The sequence below is a fragment of the Fringilla coelebs genome, assembly GCF_963513975.1.
Source record: "Fringilla coelebs genome assembly, chromosome: Z".
Classification (NCBI taxonomy): domain Eukaryota; kingdom Metazoa; phylum Chordata; class Aves; order Passeriformes; family Fringillidae; genus Fringilla; species Fringilla coelebs.
This window is the reverse complement of record NC_140031.1, coordinates 18,758,733-18,779,617: the sequence shown is the minus strand read 5'-3', so window position 1 is coordinate 18,779,617 and position 20,885 is coordinate 18,758,733. Positions and strand designations below refer to the sequence as shown.

General features: G+C 39.5%; 1 protein-coding gene across 1 annotated transcript in view; it reads right to left on the bottom strand.

Moving 5' to 3' along the window:
* RAB3C (RAB3C, member RAS oncogene family) overlaps positions 1-13,660 on the bottom strand; it is a gene marked incomplete at both ends in the record, with an annotated part of 114,190 nt that extends 100,530 nt beyond the window's left edge. The window contains 2 exons of the mRNA XM_084225612.1: positions 5,681-5,908; positions 13,637-13,660. Coding sequence (XP_084081738.1) covers positions 5,681-5,908; positions 13,637-13,660 — 252 coding nt within the window. The remainder of the gene's footprint in view (positions 1-5,680; positions 5,909-13,636) is intronic.
* Between the last annotated feature and the right edge of the window lie 7,225 nt (positions 13,661-20,885).

Below are 20,885 nucleotides of genomic sequence, written 5' to 3'. Positions count from 1 at the left end.
CACACACACACACACTCACACACACACACACACACACACACACACACACACACACTCTACACTCTTTTTTTTTTTTAATCTGAATTCTTTTTACTGCTAAAGGACTGCTAGGAAGCTTGTAGAGAAAAAAAATCAGGCGCCTAATATTTATAGATTTTTTTAAAATAGTTCTAATAATTTTAGTTATTGAATGATGACATTGCATTTTCTCAGTCAGCTTACACAACCTAGTCCTTACTTAGTCCTTAATCATCCTATGATGATTTATAGAAGCTGTTGATGTGAAGGAAGAAACATTTTGGGTATCAAATGAAACTGTCACAGACACTTCTGAGAAGGAAATGCTGACACAAGCAGCGCTTATCCTGTCTCCTCTAGGAGGATATCTTTCTATGTGATTATTGCACCCAGCCCGTGAAGTCTACAGCTAGTCCCAGGGAAAAACCATCTAAGCAGCAAAAGGCAGCGCAGTGTTCTTATTTGATATTTGCACCAAAGTGCTACAATCAGATATTGTTGTATAAAAGCAGTTATAACACATTTGTGCAATAAACAGATCACAGAGGGAAAACTTGATACTTTATTCCTTAGAAAAAATTTGGACTGAAATCAATTTGAAATCACTGAGGCTTCTGATCAAGTAAATTTTAAAAATGAGCCAAAAACAAGGTATGGATAAACTGTCAGCTAAATATATTGACCTGTCTTTGCAAATTTTATGCTTTCTTCTAAGAGCCATTATCTGGACTTTATTTTTCTTGATTTTTTCCTCTCTATTCTATGGTTTATTTTGACATGTTAGCTAACAACTTCTACTGTCCAAATAAGCCTATAATTTGTCCATAAACTATTTCAGGCTGTTATTTGTACTATATCATTCACAATTCACAAAAGTAATGCAAGGCTTTACAACACTACAGCTACAGATATATTTAAAGGGTTCTTATTTTTATTTTCTGATTTAGACACATTTGGGCTTTTAATAGTTTTAGTTATAATGCATTTTTGTCTGAATTAATATTGGCAAATAATTTTTAAAAATTCAATGTAAGTTTGAAAGTGAGAAGATCTTCTAGCCTACTAGTTTCAGCTCTTTCCTTTAATATTACTAATTTTAAAAAAATGGATGAAAAATATATTACTTTTTATTCTTTGACACTGTAAAACATCCTAAAGCCCTTTAATGGACTTTTATCCTATGTCTGTATGTGCTGCTTTACAAATTTTCATATAGTTTCAATGGAGAAAGCAATACTTTTTTAGGTAAGACACATTTTTTTTAGATTCCTGTCCTCTAAAAGGTAAGAAATATGTTAATATTCTGTCTTCCTAATGTCCATAGCAGATTGTCACACTTATAACGTGCTGTGAAACAAAATTTCACGGCCAGATGGTGGTCCTATGACAATGTAATGTGTTACCACTAATCAATATAGCACTTGAACTCTGAACTTCTTTCAATTCCAGTAGTAAATACTGTGGAAAGAAGATGTTTGGCTCAGAAGGAAAGGAAGCATATGTTACAGTGCTCCCAGCAGGCTCTTTCTGACCATTTGAAAATGATATTACAACAAGGACTAGAGGACGTCCATTCTCCCTGACTTGAAAAATGAAAGAAGACATTTCAAGAATAAGACACCATTGCCTCCAAGCAAGAAAAAACCTCAAACAAAGAAAAGACTTGCAGGGCATCCCAGTATGTAAACACCACCTACCTCATTCTGATAACCCTTCCTAGTTCATCCATGATAATACACTGTGAATTTTATTATTAAATAATGGCTCTGCTTCTTTGAGTGCCCATGCTGACTTTAAACAAACTTGTAACCTTCACTGGCAAGCATATGAGAATCTTATTTTGACAGAATCTGAAAACCCCAACAGGCTTCAAGTTGAACAAAAAGTATCTTGTTGGAAGCACTATTAAACAGGAACATTAACCTAGAAGAATATGTACAAAATTGTAACAGGAAAAATTGGATTGGATTGATAATGCGTCAACATAGGGAATTTCAGTGACCTAACAGCATTACTATTTACATATTTCTGCATTTTATTGTCAATCAAGAATAGCAGAGCAGCATCATTCCATGTATTTCTTCACTTAAGTGCATGGCAAAGTAATTCAGTTCTAATTTTGTCATTCAAAACACATTTTAAAGTTGCATCTGCAGTCTTCTGAGTTTACAAAACTGTGAGATTTTCAATAATATTTTATTTCATATATGCTGAACATCAGCTATCACACGATGCCACCAAATAGTTTGTCGCTGATTTTGAGTGAAGTGTTATAACTTCATGCAAGTTATAACCTCATGCTTCTACTCAGATTTAACACCAAATCACACTCACTATGATTCATTTGATTTTATATTCTATCTAATATAAATTGTCTTTCATAAAGGAATAAGTAAATAAATGAAATGGAAATGGATATTGTGCAAAAGCACTATTCATTTTAGAATGTTATTTGCATAACCAATAAAAATAACAAAGTATAATATAGACGCAAGCTACATATATAGACAATGCCTATTTAGAACAATTCTGCTCTGGATATAACTTAGGACACAGGATAATAGTGCTCTATTTCAGATTTTGTGCACTAGAATAGCTTTCTGAGATCCTTTACTAATTTTATTGAAGGTCTCAGAGGTGCAACAATCAAAGGATTTACTAGCAAGCTTAACTGCAACACTGCTCCAACATAGAACACTCCATCTAAAAAGCACAGACAGCTATAAGTGAGGTGTTGCAATTTGAGTTAACTTGGCAATTACAAGGCCATTTAAGAACTGGCATTAGAAATTTAGTGTAAAACAAACAAACGCCCTCCCCACAAAAAACCAAAAAACAAAAAACAAAAACAAAAACAAAAACAAAAACAAAACAAAACAAAACAAACAAAAAAAAACAACAAAAAACAACACAACCACCAACAAAAATAAAGATGCAGTGCTGGCTTGGATTAAAGCCATTTCCTATGAAAGTGTGATCTGAAGGCTTGTCTCTAACCCTACATCCTGGCACAGGACTCTTCAAACAGAAAGGTCTCTTCAATGCTCTGACCCTCTGTTTCCTCTTCCCTAAGGAACACAGAGCTCTTGGGTTTGTACCAATCATTTTGGTTTTTTCAGGCAAGAACTATCATAGCCTCTTTGGACTCTGATGTTAATGCCATGCAAAGAACAACAAAATACATTTTGCTACTACTGGGAAGAATACAGATGCTACATCCCATCTACGCCAGGGATAGACCACAACATATCTAGATTACTGGACAGCTTTGAACTAAGCACATATTTGTGACATGGAGAGGCAAAAAATAATTTGGTGTCAAGCTAATCACATGACAACCTTGTAAACTAACATTGCTGCTTTTGTTAGGAAAGACGTGAGCAATAAAACCTACTGTAATGGCTACTTGTTAATTAAAAGAAAAACTGTGTAAAAACTGTAATATGAACATAATTTTCTTGCTCCATTATAAAAAAATAATAAGGTTCTGTCAATGCGATCTCCAACACTAAACTACTAAAATGAAATCAGCATGTTATTGAAGTGTTTTATATATATACACACCACTGTTATACTAATGGCAATAGTGATAACCTAAGTGTAAAAACATTGAGAGGCAAAAATTCTATCTTCTATTTCCTAGAGCGTACAGAACAATAAATTATTTGAGATATCAAGGGCTGAAGCCTAATGAGATAGAGTTTAGAAAACCCTGGGAAATTTTCCATTGTACTATATTTAGAAAATATTCAATTTATCTGCTGTTTAAATCATGTTAGATGAACTGGTCAGATTTGAACGAAGATTTTCTGAGGCTTAATGGCTGCCCATCATTAAAGGAATTTTAAATGATTCATATTCATAAAAAAAAAAATTTAAAGGAAAATCTGGTGTTCAAGGCTCTTACAAACATTTCACAAAGGAAACACTGCTCTAAGTCCTCAAGGACACCAGGAAGACCTGCAGTTCTAGCTCCACATTACTAAAGGTTTTGCTATTTCTCCCTCTCCTTTTAGTACCACCCTATCATCCAAGAATGAGGGGATGTATCAGTGAATCTATCCTAAATCCAACCATGTCCTGGGGTGCAACAGGCACAGCCGGGCAAGGGAAGGGATTCTCCTACTCTGCTCTGCATTCCTCTGGCCTAGAAGAATTGTGGCTTGCAGGGGAATGATGCCTTAGGATTTTAGCTTTTAAACTTTTCAAATTCTGTACTGCTTTAATGTATAACTCTAAAACTTTATATAGAGTGTTAGCTACTGTCTTCAGATTTTGGTCAGAGAAAACAATTCCCCTGGGCCTGAAGCTGAAGGACACCTTACTTTCTCAGGCCCCAAAAGTACAAACAAAAATCAGTTGGGGGCAGGAGCAAACTGGGGGTATATGACTTCATTACCTGAAGCTGTCATTGGAGGATTAACCTCTGATATGTAAATGGACCAAACATGTCTGTCTGAAAAGCAGATCCTGACCATCATCCATCTTGGGTGTAGTCTCTCGGAGGCTTCTGACTGCCCAAGATGTACCTGTTGAAGGCCTTTAATAAACACTTGCTATTACTCTCTTAATCTGGTCTAGCCTCTGTTCCCGGTAGCTACTCCAAGGCATCATGCACTAGGCAGCTTCACCTCAAGTCCCGTGTGTGGTTTTGGCCACCAATAATACAGAAGGTATTTAGAAAGCATCCAAAGAAGGGATGGTGAGGTCTGTTCAGCCTGGAGGAGACTGAGGGGAGACCTCCCTGCAGTTACAACCTCCTTGTGAGGGGAAGAGGAGTGGTAGGCACTGACCTCTTCTCTCTATGACCTGTGACTAAGGGAATGGCATGAAGCTGTGTCACAGGAGCTTTAGGCTGAATATTAGGAAAAGATTTTTCACCTTTTTCAGAGGGTGCTTGGGTATTGGAGCAGGCTCCCCAGGGAGGTGATCACAGCACCAAACCTGCCAGAATTCAAGTTTTTGACAGGACTATCAGGCACATGGAGTGATTGCTGTGTTGGTTCTGTGCAGGGCCAGGAGTGGGGTTCCTCCCAATTCAGGATATTTTATGGTTTTATGGAATAAGTTTTGGCCATAATTTATTTTTAATGAGAACCTGTGGAAAAGGAAACCTATTCCCTCTCATCTCATTTTTCTCCACTGGCTATCTTCCTACTATCTCTAAGGTATAGGCAAGGACTGAGGGGATTTGTATGCCTGGGTAACACTATCTCTCTGCACCAGATTTCTTCCTCAGCAGAAGATGGAAGATGTTTCAGGTGATCAGAATGACAGCGCAAAAAGTTATGCCTTCTGTTATGCACCCACTATTATAGCTCACACATGCATTCATAATTTTTAAGGGAAGACACTAGATCTTAAAAGTGGTGTTTCGAGGTACTTTGATATAACATATAACACTTTCAATATTGCACAGATGTTTATAGCTCACTACACAGATATTAATATGTGTCAACCCGTATTATTTCCAAAAGGAATTTAATTAATGATAACTGTACTTCAATACCTTAAAAATACCGTTTGCACTCTAATATTCACGACAGAAAAACTATGCAAGAAATAATTAACTACTATTTCATTTCTCTGCTCACCTGCAGTTGTGTAAATGCTATCAAAACTACTACAAATTGCTTAATTCACAGAATTATTTTTAGCTTACCCAAATCTGTAGCTTAATTCTTTTTTCATTTTTGAAAACGGTTTTTACTTTGAAATCGATCCCAACCGTGCTTACAAATGCAGATGTAAAGGAATCATCAGCATATCGGAACAAAAAGGAGGTTTTTCCAACACTGCTGTTGCCGATAATGAGCAGTTTGAACATGTAATCGAAGTTTTGGTCAGATGTATCTTTCTGGCCATATCTGGAATCTTGAACGGATGCCATCTGTAATTCAAAATAAAAAAGAAATATCTTATTGTCTCTTTTATAATAAAAAATGGAAGCATTTCCATTTTATTGGAGTTTTTCATACCAGGTATCAATGAAGCTCAAGAAGAATATCTTGAAAGATTTGTCATGTGTATGCTTCAATATAAACTTCAAGAAATGCATAGAGTTCTAATTAATTTTTTGTGATTCTTGTATCTAATAGTAGTTCTGCTAGCAACAGAGGATGTAAAAATGACTCGTGACTGGTACAAAAACAAAAAAAAATTCTAAAAATCTGGAAGAATTCTGGAGTATATCATTAAAAATACTTGTTTTCAGAAAATGTGATGAACAGATGGTGAAAACACAATGACACTTCATTTGTATTAAGAGAGTTACAAAAGATCAATGCTTCATTTTGACATAGTAGATATATTTTCAAACAGAAGCATAGCAATTTTTACATCTATAAAATTCTTGAACTATTTATTTTACTGTAAGTATGTTGCTATCGTTTGCCATCCCTAAAAATTTACTGAAAGCATTTTTCCTTTACCAGCTTTTAGTTATCATACCATTAAATATACACCTCTGAAACAAAGTCTTGATATTTTTCCAGTACTAGTATATTCTGTAGTTTTTTAAATTTTCAATATTAACGCAACATCATCATAAGTGGACGTTAGATTAATATTAAGAATATTAAGGTTTGGAAGGAATGTTAAAGATCACCTAGTCTCAGTCCTGCTGCCAGGAACACCTCCTGCCAGACCAGGTTATTCAAGGCTTTATCTAACTTGGCTTTGAACCTGGTCCACCACCCCTCTGGGCAACCTGTGCCAGTGTCTCACTACTCTCACAGTAAAGAATTTTTTCCTAATATCTAATCAAAATTCCCCCTCTTTCAGTGTGCCTCCTTGCCCTGTCACTCCAGTTCCTGTCAGAGAATCCCTCTCCAGCTTCCCTGTAGGCCCCCTCAGATACTGGAAGGTGTCTGTGGGGTCCCCACACAACCCTCTCTTCTCCAGGCTGAACAGCCCCAGCTTGCTCAGCCTGTCCTCATAGCAGGGGTGCTCCAGCCCTCTCACCAACCTCCTGGCCCTCCTCTGGACTTGTCTTAGCAACTCCTTCTCATCCTGCTGGGGACCCCAGAGCTGGATGCAGTGCTCCAGGTGGGGCCTCAGCAGAGCAGAGCAGAGGGGCAGAACCCCTCTCTCAGTCTGCTGGCCAATGCTGCTTTGGATGCAGCCCAGGATTCCCACAGCTCTCTGTGCTGGGAGCACTCACTGCTGGCTCGTGGTGAGTTTTCCATCAGCCATCACCCCCAAGTCCTTCCCCAAGGGGCTGCTCTCAATCACTTCTCTGCCCAGCCTGTGGCTGTGGCTGGGATTGCCATGAACCAGGTGTAAGACCTTGTATTTGTCCTTGTTGAGGTTTGCAGTGGCCCATCTCCCAACTGTGTTAAGGTCCTGCCAGATTACATCAACATTTTGAAATCTGAGTCCTTGAAACATAGTTTTTAATCCATATAAAACACCTGAATAAGCACAGCTTACTGAATACTGTTAAAAAGCAACCTATTTTGCTCTAGGGACTTCAAAGTTCATGGATTCTATTTATAAAAAGTACACCTTAGGCTTTTACAAAAATTGCAGAGATTAGAGTGAAAATGTGACCAAAGTTCTACCTAGGTTGCTCAAAAAGAAATGGCAAAAATAAAGAACTTAGAGTGTTTCAGCTGAATTTTCAAGAAAAATTATCAAGTATTTTGATAACCTGTAGAAGTTCTTTGATCATGATTATTCTAAGAACAACACTTTTGTATGCTGATTTTAGACAGAATGACAGACACCATAACCTAATATAAAGGCATACAGAAAAGCAGCTCATGTAAAAGCTTTCTAATTTAGGCATCTCAGAATGCATTTGGGCAATCAGAAAGGACAACTGGAACCGGCATGACAGCTGTGCACTAACCCACACTCTCAGCAAAATTCTAGTTACTGTATAATGTTTTAGATAATTCTGCTATCTCATAGCATCAAAAACATGATGCCAGCTTCTTTGGGCTACTTAAGAGGCATACAGGAGTGGGGACCAAAATCTCTGAAGAAGATATTGGAAGTAGCAAGTTTTTAATAGAAAATTCAGTCCCAGATATATATTTCATAAATTATAGAGTAGGGAGTAATTTTTTTCAGAATTCGATTTCAGAATTACCTTCTTCATTAAATGTAGTATTGGCTATCTACGCTCGCAAGCTGAGTGTTTGCATTGGCCTTAAAATTTATTCACTTCTTCCAGAGCTATGCAACAAAGAAGATTCAGAATTAAAATTAATATTGTTAAGCATACACATTACTAATCTTTCAGCTTTATTATTTCTATAGAAAAGAGATAAACTTTCATTACCGTCCTGTATTGTACAACTATTTGGGGGTATTTTGCTTAGAACACAAGAAAAAGGATATCAAATATTGATGAAACGAGTCTACTCACAAATTACTGTAAAGCAGTATCACAAAGGGCATGCTGATGTTGCATAGAGTTTGCAACAAGAAGTCAATGAGGTCTATCAGACCAAAGACTGCAGTGGCTGTGGGTGCCAGATGTGTGACCATTGTCTCTTGCTGGCTGCAGCAGCCTGTTCCACTGCTCTTATGGCTCCCCTCTGCTGTGCTGCAGCTGAAAGCAGTAGTTACCTCTTGTAGCAAGGAGGAATATCATATTCTTTCCTGAATCTCCTAAGAAACCTTTGACATCTTTCCATATCTCCTAGGAAGCCTTTCACATACCTTCTTCAACCAGATTAAGATTTAAAAAAGAGGTTTAAGCTTTCATCCATTTGCTGCCCTGAATCCTATGAAGCTTCCAACTCATCCCCACATACTTTAATGCCCAACACTTCAGAAACAGTATGATTCAGTGAGCAGAGAAATCAGGAGACCTGGATTCTAATAATAGTCCTGCTAAACCATGTACATTGTGTAGCCTTCCTGAGTAATAATGTATTTCCTGTGGACAGTTTTAAATACAGATTTTACTCACAGGAATTTCAATGCCCCTCTAAATTAGTGTGGTTATATGCATTACTCATGCAGCAGTTTCCTTAATATTTCTGAAAAAAAACCTAAAAACCCAACACTTTCACTGTGCTGTAAACTTACGAGTCATTACTTGCAATATCATAGGCAGAATTACTGGCACTTGAACATAGAATTGAAGCTATTTTTATTTCAGGGGCAGGAGTATGTCCATTTATTACAGGATGCAAAAGGCATAGGAAATACATAGTAAAGGACTCATTTCCCCAAGAGGATTAGTGAGGTAATAATTAAAACTGTTTGGAGAGACTAACTTTAGCCTAGTGAACCAGTCTCCCTAGACTACTGATGGTGATCCTTTCTCCTGTCCAAAACCCAAATGAGCCTGCACTAGTGTAAAAAAACATCAGACTCTGTACAGTTGCTAAGACTTTGCCATTACTTCCCAAACTCACTCATTCTGTAGTAAGCAAACAAGACCAATTCTTCCAAGCACAATCCACCTTATGCTCACAATCTAAATGATACCCTAAAGAAATACATCTGTATTTCTGCTGACTGTAAGGAAAATATAGATGCTTGGTCCTCTTGAACTTTTTGAATAAGCTTGTAGCGCTTCTCTTTCTTAAATGCAAGCTGCTGACTTAAAAATTAAGTATGGAATGCACTGTAATCCACTTCCCAAGGTATTAATATGTCAGCTCACTCCTGACAGTACTCTTCCTACTATTGGAGGCATATGTAAAACATGAAGAAGATTGTGATGATGCTATGTTCTGCCTTTGGAAGTTATGCTGGAAGCAATCACTAGGAGTGCTGTGTTCCCACATTACATACATGGATGAGAACCAAATAAACCTTGCTAAAGTTATGATATTCTGTTTCCAATAAAGTAAAATGCATACCTTTATTTTGACAAAGTTCTCTTCTCAAAGGTTAAATGGATATATTAAACAAGCATCACTTTCAACAAAACATGCTGAGTTTTCTCTTCAGTACAATTTTGCCCTTATTTGGTAAAATTGAAGAGAAAATGCACATTATTTTCATTAGCACCAAAAGCAGTCTCAAACCATTTCCTACAGGATTTAGGACAGACTTGAGAGTTGACTGAGAAGTCTAAGCTCAAGACAATGACCAGAAAACCTATAGATGGGAGATCTCACATGGTTGCTCCTTATCAAAGCCAGCAGGAGTTACGTTGCCAGTTTGAATATGGTGCAAGGACAAATAAAGGATAGCTTTGTATGCTTTCCTGCTTACAGTACATCTCTAAACTCCTTAAACATGGATTATTAAGGGCATAGGCAAGTTTTCTGTTCAGGTGTTTTCCAAGTCTCACGTTTTAGCTGTTTCCTTGATCCCAAAAGAGGTGAAAATAGAGCAGGGTTGAGAACAAATATCAGAAAAAGTGTGTTTACCTGCCACCTCCATGATCATAACAAAACATTTGGCTATGTGACTCTTCATGCCTTGGCAGGCCTCACTCTTTGGCAGAATCAATTTGAACAGATTTCTTACTTGAGCAGCGCAGGATGCTGTGATGTCCCTGGCCTGCACACAACTTTAGTTATATATTTATAACTTATATATATATAACTTATATATATATAACTTTTATATATATATATGTTATATATATATAACTTATATATGCACTCTGCATGCTTAGTGTAGGATGATTTGCCCCTAGAAAACATGGTGCAAAAGGCAAGAAAACCTGACATTGAAAACACTGAGATTTATTCCTTCACGCCTTTAGCAAATAAGTTGTTTCCTTTTAAAAACTCTAATAACAGCCATGTCTTAAAGGAAAAGATCATTAGGAAGTCCAGAGAAAATGTCTTCCTTCTATGTACAGTGAGGATAGAGACTGATTAGTGTACTTAAAGTTGTTTAAAAGTGTAACACTCTCTTTTTGTCTAGTGTTGTTACAGCCCGCCTCCGAAAGTGGGGTAACTGAGGTCCTTTTTAATTGATGTCTTCAGGGTCAGACGAGAGTTGAAGACCACTGACTGACCAGTGTTTATACACACCTAATTGCAGTGGAAAGAGAAATGGTTTTTTCCTACACACAGGGTAGAAATATATACACTCCTATTTCTTTCTATACAGCAGTTTTAGTTGATATTTTAGTAAAAACAGAGTTTTCTGCAGCCTTTTGCAAGGCAATCTTTCTGCCTTTTGCAAAATATAATTAGTCAAACATAATAATATTGAAAGAATGGAATACAATGGAAAAATTCTATTACTCTAAGTTACCAAACTGTATGTAGGATGTGCAAGTGAGTAACACTCACTACACATGTGTAGATCAACCTACATCATCAGAGGAGTTAAAATATTACCAAAATCCCTCTGTATAAGAACACTGTGACAAATAACACAGCCATGAAGAAATTAATTACTTTCGAGGTGAAATGTCAGACTAATCTACAGACTGGATTTTAATCTTAACTCTTTCAGAGGCATCCTATGGCTTTTGTTTTCTTCTTTTCAACATCTTGGGCAAGCTGCTTACTCTCTTGCATTATTGGTGCGATCTCAACATTGATATCCACAGATGTAGACCAGAGCCAATTCTCACAAATCTTAATCATTTCTTTTTTAACCAATTAATAAGAATTAACAAGGTTCAGTAGACAATGCACCAGCCACTTATTTGGAATTTACTGATTGCCAGCCATCTGCAGAGCACAGCTGGTAAACTAATGTACTTGGCAGCATCAGGAAAAGCCTATCTGCTTCAAGGTATCATGGGGTCAGAATCATGTATATATGTAAATGCAACCCAGCACAATTAGAAACATGTAGTTATCATCGCAAAGGGGTTTTTTAAGCAGAACACTGAAAGGCAAAGTTGGGGAATACCAAGAAGAGACTGAGAAGCATAGCAGGTTTAAAATACTTCAGAGAAGCTATACCTGCTTCATATCAGCAAAACTAGCATGAATATGGCCACACTGCCAGGAGCTGCCCAGGAGAGTAGAATGTAAGGTAGTAAAAAACAGTTTTGACAGCTTGGATTCTTGTGGTGAGCTCGGGAATTATCCCTCATTTCTCTTTCTTTAACCTGAATTTACTTTGTCTATGAAAAGGGTATCTTAGGAAGCATATTTCTAATTCCCACTCTAGGTAGCATTAGTGGCAAAATGAGATACAGTCCCAAGAGGTTTAGTATAACACAGGATATTAGGAGGCCACCAAAATAGTGCTGCTATGAAAAGAAAAAATAAAAGCTGTGTCAGCCCAGGTACTCCAGAAGTACATTTAGATTTACCAGGGAAGATGAAAGAATGAAAATGAAATGGCTAAAGCGTTCTCCCATTTACTCTATTGAGTACAGCACTCAGGGTCATGAGACTATGAAAGACTGTGTACCTTTTTGTTTGCCAGAGAAGCTGCATCAGGCTAAGAGACTAAGTGAAATACTAATGCCGCTGTCCAGGGCACTGATGAGACAGCATTAGGGACAATTCTGATCAAGTGTGTTTATGAAAGCCAAACTTCAAATGGGAAAATACCCAGAAAAGTCAACAGGAAGATTATCTTATGGCAGAAATAAAAATGAAACAAAACTGAACCAAATAAAAATCCAGTAAAGAAAACTGGATTAGCTGGTTTCTCTGGATAGTAATCTGGTCATGATGCAATAAGAGCTATTTAGACTGATATATATTGGAGCAGACACTGGATCTTATCAATAACATAAATTGAGTGCCTCTGAGCTGGAGGTTAGTAAGCATCTAACCAGCAAGTGAAAAAGCTTCCACAATACACTTCCAAAAAGGAGGAGTGGCAGAAGGAGAACTCCAGATGCAGCTAGATCAGTTAACTAAAAGGTGCATATGAGATTCTCTGTGGGCTTAGTGGCTTTGCAGGCTCTTGTACTCCAGTGCTTCTACTATGAACTCACACTGACATATCTAATAATTTTGCTGAGTGATAGGAGCTGAATTGTCATGCAAACTCCTGTATCTCATAGCTTTGTTTGGCCTTTTTTACCATAATTTTACGACTTCTTAAATGTCTGTAAACAGCATTTTGGCTTGCTATTGCCCTTCTCTATTGTGTTTGGATGTGTTTGCTATAAATGTACCTATTGCCAGTGACAACGGGATATGAAAAACTAAGGAAAATTGCTTTCATTTCTTTCCTTGGGAAAGGAGATAATTTACAAATTATGTCCCACTTCCCAATTTTTTTCTCCCCTCAGCCACCTTTGAAATGATCTTTCCATACATAAAAACTGAGAAGGAGCCCCTCTTTTCTACCCCCAGCTCTAGCCATGAGCCAACTCTCCGATGTAGGTGGACAACTGCTCCATGACTACACAGGCGGAGGCATCGTGCCAACTTCCTGTGCACTTCGGCAGGACCTGGGTACAGCTCATCATCCAACCTGACAGCCAGTCAGTCCCAGGAGAGCTGCGACCGGCGCTCGGGGGGCAGTATCTGAAAAACACCGTTCCATGTGCCCAAGTGTGACTCGAAACCCACCCGCTGCCCCACGACGAGCCCTCCCTCGCGGGGACACGACCCCTCGCACATGCCCCCTACACGCCAGGGGTACCCTCACCCTCCGCCCGCAGCAGCAGAGCCGGCCCGGCGGCCCGGGCGGAGGGACTCCTGCCCCGTCCCGGCTCTCGGCCGCACCGCGCCCGCCGCACCCCTCGCTGGGCTCCGGCCCGGGGACCGACCTGCATGGGCGCTTCGTGCCTCATCGCCGGGCGCGGCCCCGCCGCCCGCCCGCTGCCGCTCGCTCCCGCACGCCAACAGCCGCCGCCGCCCGCCCGGGCTCTGCCGGCAAACCCGCGTCGAGATCAGCACCGGAGCTGTCCCCGCTCCGCCCCCAGCCTGCCCCGCCCTCTCTCCCGTGACCTCCCGGGAGTCGTAGTCCTGCTGCCCGGGTCCCCCGCCCTCGGCTCTGTGAGAAGGGACTACAGTTCCCGGGATGCTCGGCGTCAGGGCGCGAGCGGGCGGGGCCGGAGCGGGCAGCGCGGCGAGCGCGGAGCTCCGCGATCCCGGCTCGAGGCCGCAGAGGGCGGCGGGGCCAAGGAGTGGGGGCCCTGTGGTGGGGCGGGGGCGCGGTGCGCTGTGCCCGTGCTGAGACGGAAAGCGGAGACGGAGCGGGCGGAGCAGCCACGGCCGGCTCGGCGGAGGCGCTGCCCTCCCGGCCCGACCACCCGCAGCCAGGAGGAGCAGCGCCGGCCGGCGGAGCACGGGCGGAGCTCGGGGGGCTGCGGAAGCCGCTCGGTGGAGCGGAACAGGCTCACCCGGGCCCGGGCGCGGCGCTGTACAGCGCCCTCTGCGGGCAGGGGGAGGGCGCACCCGCAGGATCCGCGACGCGGGGCTGCTCCCGCCCCGTTATCCCGCTCCCGCCCCGTTATCCCGCTCCCGCCCCGTTATCCCGCTCCCACGCCGTTATCCCGCTCCCTCATTCGGGCTGGTCCCGTTCTCAGGGCCGCGCCCCGTGGCCACCTCCAGCGCTGGGGCTGGGTGACCAAACGCCCTTCAGCTTGAGGACTGCTGGTCAGTGACCTTGCTGTGCACAGTGGGCTGTCATCGCATACCGCTCTCCTGCTCACTGTTGTCTCGCTTGGATTTTGTCCGATGGGCAGCTCCGTGTCGTGCTGCCGTGCCATGGCCATAGCCCCGCATGGACATGTGGACATCACTTCTGGATGGTGGCAGCCGTTTTTGATGTCATTATGAGGTGGTGCTTAATCATCCAAGATGTTTTAAATATCTGTCTCAGCACTTTTGCTTAGCCCCATCCTCTAATGCAGAGTCCATTTACCTTAGGTTCAAATAGACAGGTCCATTCAGGGTAGAAAAATGTATAAAAGGTGTTGGAGCCAGATTTAAGATGTGGCAAGTTCTGCTCTAATGAAAGGGTGAAGATGAGCCGTGAGTGACTCTGGAGATGTCTGCCCAAGGTTTGAGAGCTGGACACATGCCAGGCAGAGGAAGGGGCAGGAGAAGGCAGCAGTGGTGGCTGAGGCAGCATGGTAACAGCAGTTTGCCCTGTGGGTTATCCACTTTACATATGTGGTATACATTGCATGAAGTGAGGCACCCATAGGAGCTGTGATACAAAAAAATTGTGTTGTAGAGACATGAATATGGATAAAGGGTATACCAGAAGAAATTTCATTCTAGCTTTGCAAGTTTATAATTTTATTAGCAGCTGTTTATACCTACTCCACTATAATACTAAGATAGGATGTATTTTTCAAAGACATGCATTTTTTGGAGCTCACCCTTCTTTCCTGCATGAAACACAGAGTGTTGCTGTTTCTGCCATTGTAGATATCTTGAATTTGTTCAGTATTTTAGACCCAGCTGCATGGCTGCTAAGAATTTTGTGTTTTCTTAATTCATGCCAAAAACCATGAGTAACAACCCATTTCCCTCTACAAACAGGGCATATGTGTTATCAATTGCAGTTAGGGAAAAACAGAGAGCTTTTTTCTCCTATGAAAGCTTTGTTTCATAGGGTTTTGGTTTTAGAAAGTATTATAAATATATCACATAATCCTGAATATATATTAAACTACAGTTTTCTATAAAACACTTCTCATTCTGAAATGTCACTTTAAATCCTACCGGAATAGATATTTGAAACAGTTGATTCAAGTGTTCAGAGAAGTTTTTGATTATGGAATTTAGAAAATAGATACTATGGATTTATTATTATATTAAATGTTTAAAGTTTACAGATACATTAGAAATGTAAGACTTAAATTATGCCAGGTTCCAAAATTTATCCCAAGACAAAGATCCTCCACAGCTTTCAATTATGTTTGCGTTTATCTTAGAACCAAAGTTTTGAAGCAGTCTCTCATCCAAAATGTCCATACAGGCAACTATTAATAGAACTTGAAGCTGTGTTACTTCTACATTATCATATGTTCTTTTATGGGATTAATGGGATTAATTTTCTTCTAGTGCAAATGTTGAAGTAAAAAGACATTTGCATAAACAATACTTTTTATTTCTTTAACTTTCAAATGCATAAAAATGCACAAATAACACCGATTTTGTAGAATTGCAGAGTGGGTTGTGTTGGAAGGGATCATCTGGTTCTACCTCCCCTGCGTTGAGCAGGGACTCCACCCACTAGACCAGGTTGCTCAAAGCTCCCTCCAGCCTGGCCCTGTCATTTTGCATTGTGTGTTACTTGAAGAGATGATGCTGGGGTAATTTTTTATTGCTCCATTTTTGTCTTTTTGTTGTCTGGCAGAAGCTTCATCTTTTTCTTTCTGTCTTCTTCAGAGGCTTTTGAAGACAGTATTGGAGAGAAATGAGCCAGAATGAAATAGTATAGTGCTAGACACTAGCAAGCTTTTGTACCTCAAGCATGATAGTCCAGTGGCCTGCTGTGACTATACTCCTGAATACACTTGTCCACAGAGCACTGTGTTCATGGGTCAACAGTTTCTGTTGATTAGTAATCACTGGGCCACAATATATTAATTTTTTGAAGTGCAGTGTACTTGAAGCTCCCTTTTAAACTTAATTTCTATGAACTATATATTTTCACCAGGTGTTAATCTATAGGAGATCCAGTTTAATAAAATACCTCATTCTTTTAACTAGGTGTAGTAGAAGCACCAAAGGAATAGTCATGAATATCAATTCTGATTTTCAGGTGTATTGATTATACTACCTCCTTTTCATTTGTTTTTCCTACAATCACAGAAATTATTTTCTTCCCCATTCCAAATGGGATTCACAGAACAAGCTGGTTATTATTTGCTAACTGAAACTAAAGCAAGAGAAGCTTACCTTAGCTTTCCTTACGTTATTGCAAAATGTCATTCAAACAACATAAGTCATCACAAAGGCTAACCCAGAATGAACATGCTGCATGTATAGCTAGCTGTGAATATATTTGTATCTAGCACGTAAGACTTATGTAGAAGTAGAACTGTATGCTTTTAGGACACTTTTTAACCTTTGTAACACAGTCTGGGTTTTGCCCAAAACACTATTCTACAGCACATAGAAGATAACAATAACTTTCAGAGCTGCATATGAAAGCATGTAATAATAAAGGCACCAGGAGGCAGCTGGTTTGTAACCAAGTGAGTTGTTTTGAATGCATGAACTCTGAAATGATGAAGAATATTAACAAAGCTGTTTCTCAGTTTTGCACTACAGGTCTGCATAATATGTAAAGATAACACAGATGTGTTATGTGACAATGTGACTTAACAAGTTCAGTGCATATATTGGAGCAAACATTCTCTGTGCTTTCAAAACTTTCAAAGTGTAGGCCATTCTGTAATATTAGCAAGTAAGTGAGATGCAGAAGTAGAAGAAATCTGAGTTAATGTGGAGAATAATAAGGCAAAGACAGTTAACTAATGATCATATTTCCTTTCTTGTAATTCTTAGATCAACATACAAATATTTTCAATTTTTGATTTAAGAAAATAGAGGCTCTTACTAGGTACATAATTCTAACTATTATGAAAGATTAGTACCACTTGATAATGTTTTCTGTCATGTTCTCTTCCATAAAGTCAAATAGTTTTCTTTTTTCTGCTCCTTTTTTTTCTTTTAGAAAACAGTGTTTCTTTTACTCCAGCATGCCATTTGGCTTATCCTGAGATTGGACTTTGGATGCAGAAAACAGAAAAAAGAAAGGGAGTCACGAGTATTTCACAAAGCAGTAAAGGTCATTCACTTTTGCTCAGTCTGTCATGTTTTCAAATCTGGCATATAATTGTAAAATGTAAATGTTGAGGTATGCCTTCTTCAGATATTTCTTCAAAAAGAAAAAAAAAATATGAGATCTTTTGACTAGGTAAACAGGAACTGTAGAGAGAAAGAAAATAGTGATTAGAGACCTCAGGAATGTTTATTTCCAGTTTTAAACGTTATTTCATCATGAAAGCAAGCATAAATTAACAAAATACAGTTCTGAAATTAAGCTAGAAATTGATAGTGGATTTGACACTGAGACAAGATCTGTCTCAAGCACAGATCTCCATACACAGCCATTGAAAAAAAATCTGTGGGGAGTTCTTGTCAGGCTAGAAGACTGATAAAGTACATAGAATCTTGTCATGAGGTAAACCATGTTGTATTTGCAACAGATGAAGATTCTTCACTGCTGTATAGATACTTGGCTTTGTGACTTTGGCAGATTCTGCAAATCCTTAAAATCCCAACAGACCAGACTCACACGTCAGGCCTCTTGACAGCACACTGCTGATGCATGAACTGGAGATGCCACAGTAGGGAATGAGAAAGCAGTTGGTAAAAGAGCAAGTCTGATGCTCATCACATGAGACTTGACAGGCCTGCATTACAATGAAAGACAGGCAAACAGTTATGTCAGGGATTTTTTTTTTACTTCTGATTCTCAGAACAGAAGATACTGTTGGTCTATTCACTATTAAACTTTGCAACCACTAGACCAGTAACACAGAACTGAAATGCAGCTTTATCTTGTGGATAAAGGACCAGCACAAATCACCACAGATGGAAAAGAGCATTGGGTTAATCTGTCTTTGCACTGTTGTTGTTGTCATGGCTACTGGGTCACAGCACCACATACACCATCACATTCACGCATCCTCGTAGTCTACATGCAATGGTTTCATGCTGTGTAGGAAGGGGAGAACTTGTGATTTTCACTTTCTATTGCACAGCACCATTGTCTTGCCTGCAGTAAGGTCACTCAGGTCTGTGGAGATCAAACAGGCATTTCACACTCCTCCCTTTGAAGGCATCTCCCTATGCTCTGGGTCCCTGGGCTGTAGAACAGAAACATCTAACTCTTGACTCACCACCACCTAATGTGAGCACTCACACCACTATGCATCTGCCTGTCCAGGGACCTGTCCAGGCAAGGGAGATAATGCCACCTGGAGCTGAAGGTAGCAGTAACATGTCTCCTGGCACAGATTTTGTTACCAACTCTAACTTCAAAAATCTTAAAAATATCTGCTTATCTGTTTCATGAAAAAGGGACTTAACCCTTGGAGTCTGCAAACCATTCAAGAGGAGTTCAAAGTGATGTATTCATCATGATGGGAAGATTGTGGTTAAAAATTATAGAAATTATGGAACTAAAGTCCATGCTTTGACTTGTGCATATACCTGTAGAGATATTTTCTAGCAGTGCATGCATAGTCAAATTTTTAAAATGCACTTAAATTACATGTCAAATGTATTGCTCATGTACTGCTTTTGCAACAGGACTTCTATTCACGGTGAAATGTCATCAACATAAACTTTCTGTATGTCAGAAGAATGGTTGTTGTATTGTCCATGCATTTCTACACCATTATTCACAACATTTGACCTAGACAAGAGGAAGCTCTGATAGCAGAAAAGAGCATACATCAATTTTTATAAAACAGAGAAATTCTTAAATATGGCCAAGTTTTGTCAGGTCTGTGATATGCCACATCACCAGTCTAAATGGTCACTGGACAACATTGATTGGCTCTGTACTGACAACAGCTCAGATCAAACAGATGACCTAGAGAGAGGGGTTCTGGAACTACTGCTCTGGTAGGAATTTTCACACAGTTAGTCCTGTCAAATTATTTCTGCACTTCCAAAAGGATTGTAAAACAGCATAGTAGCAAATGCTCTGTAATGAATTAATGTGTTTAAGGTTTTGCAGAATGGTCAAGGGAATTAGCAGCCATAAACAGTGGGGTTTAGGCTCTCAAACTAAGCAGTCTGATTTGTTTTTTCCTACTCTCAATGAAAGGTTGATTGGTTAAAGAAAAAATCTGACCAGTTTTATCTGATATACACACAGTCAGTGAGATATGTGTTCATTCATTTTGCATATGACTTGTCTGTCCTCCCTCAGTGTGATATTAGCATACACCTCCCAGTAATTAATGGAAAATATAGAAATAGCTACAATTCATTAATTCTTCTATATTTCCCTAGATTTTTTTTGAGTTTCTGCTATAGTAACTATAGACTTAAGTAAAAAAAAAAAAAGGTGAAAAGAAGAAACAGTTGAAAAAACACATACAGTCAGCTTGTATATTTTTCAGCCTGAAATATAAAAAAGAATGAGGAAAAAAATATATTGACATCTAGCTCTAATATAATTTAATTTTTCATGCCTTTTCTCCTCTGATAATCATTTCAAGACAGAAACACAGTTGCTGCTAATGGCATCATGGTGATTTTATCAAGTACTTCCCATGAATACTCTGCAGCTGTGTTAGAAGAGGCTGTTGTGGCAGGAAACAACCTAATAGATATTTTTGGGTTCCTTAGCTATGCATGACTCAGGAAGAAAAAGAATTATTGCTTGATTTTCTATTCTGCGTAGGTACTTAAAACACCAATCATCAGACCTACTCAGACATCAGTCCCATTTTATCAGGGGTATTAAGAAGAAGCCTCTGGAGGTCAAATGTGAGGATGTAATTTTGTGAGATGCTGATCCCCTGTAGATCTCATTACCTTTCAGTAAGAGACACCCACCCTCTCTCAGATCTGAAAACTTAGGCTGAAAATCAAAACCAAGGAAGGAGCTCCAACTTGGCCTTTAATGTCAGATCAATTTCATGATTATTCTTGAGTCTTTAAAAGCAGGTAGTAATTTGTTCACCAGAGGAGAGATGTTGAGTGGTTGGCAGATTCCATACATGATTAATGACATATTGTCTATCTGCATTTTACTTCTTATTTCCAAGTTAAATGCTTCCACATTTCCCTGTCATCCTTGTTATACGTGCAGTACATTTTCATGCTAGGGAGCTAGCAGTAGCCTCCAGCATTAGGTCACAATTATTTCCATTAAAGGGGAACATTTTCATTGTTTCAGAGAAATTATCATTTCCCATCTCAAATATCTGCAACTGCCTCTTAGTCTATTTGGTACGTTCCTATTTTGGATGTCTGTTTCCTTCTCTTGCTTTTACTTATAGCAGAATTTAACACACCTCACCAAAATGA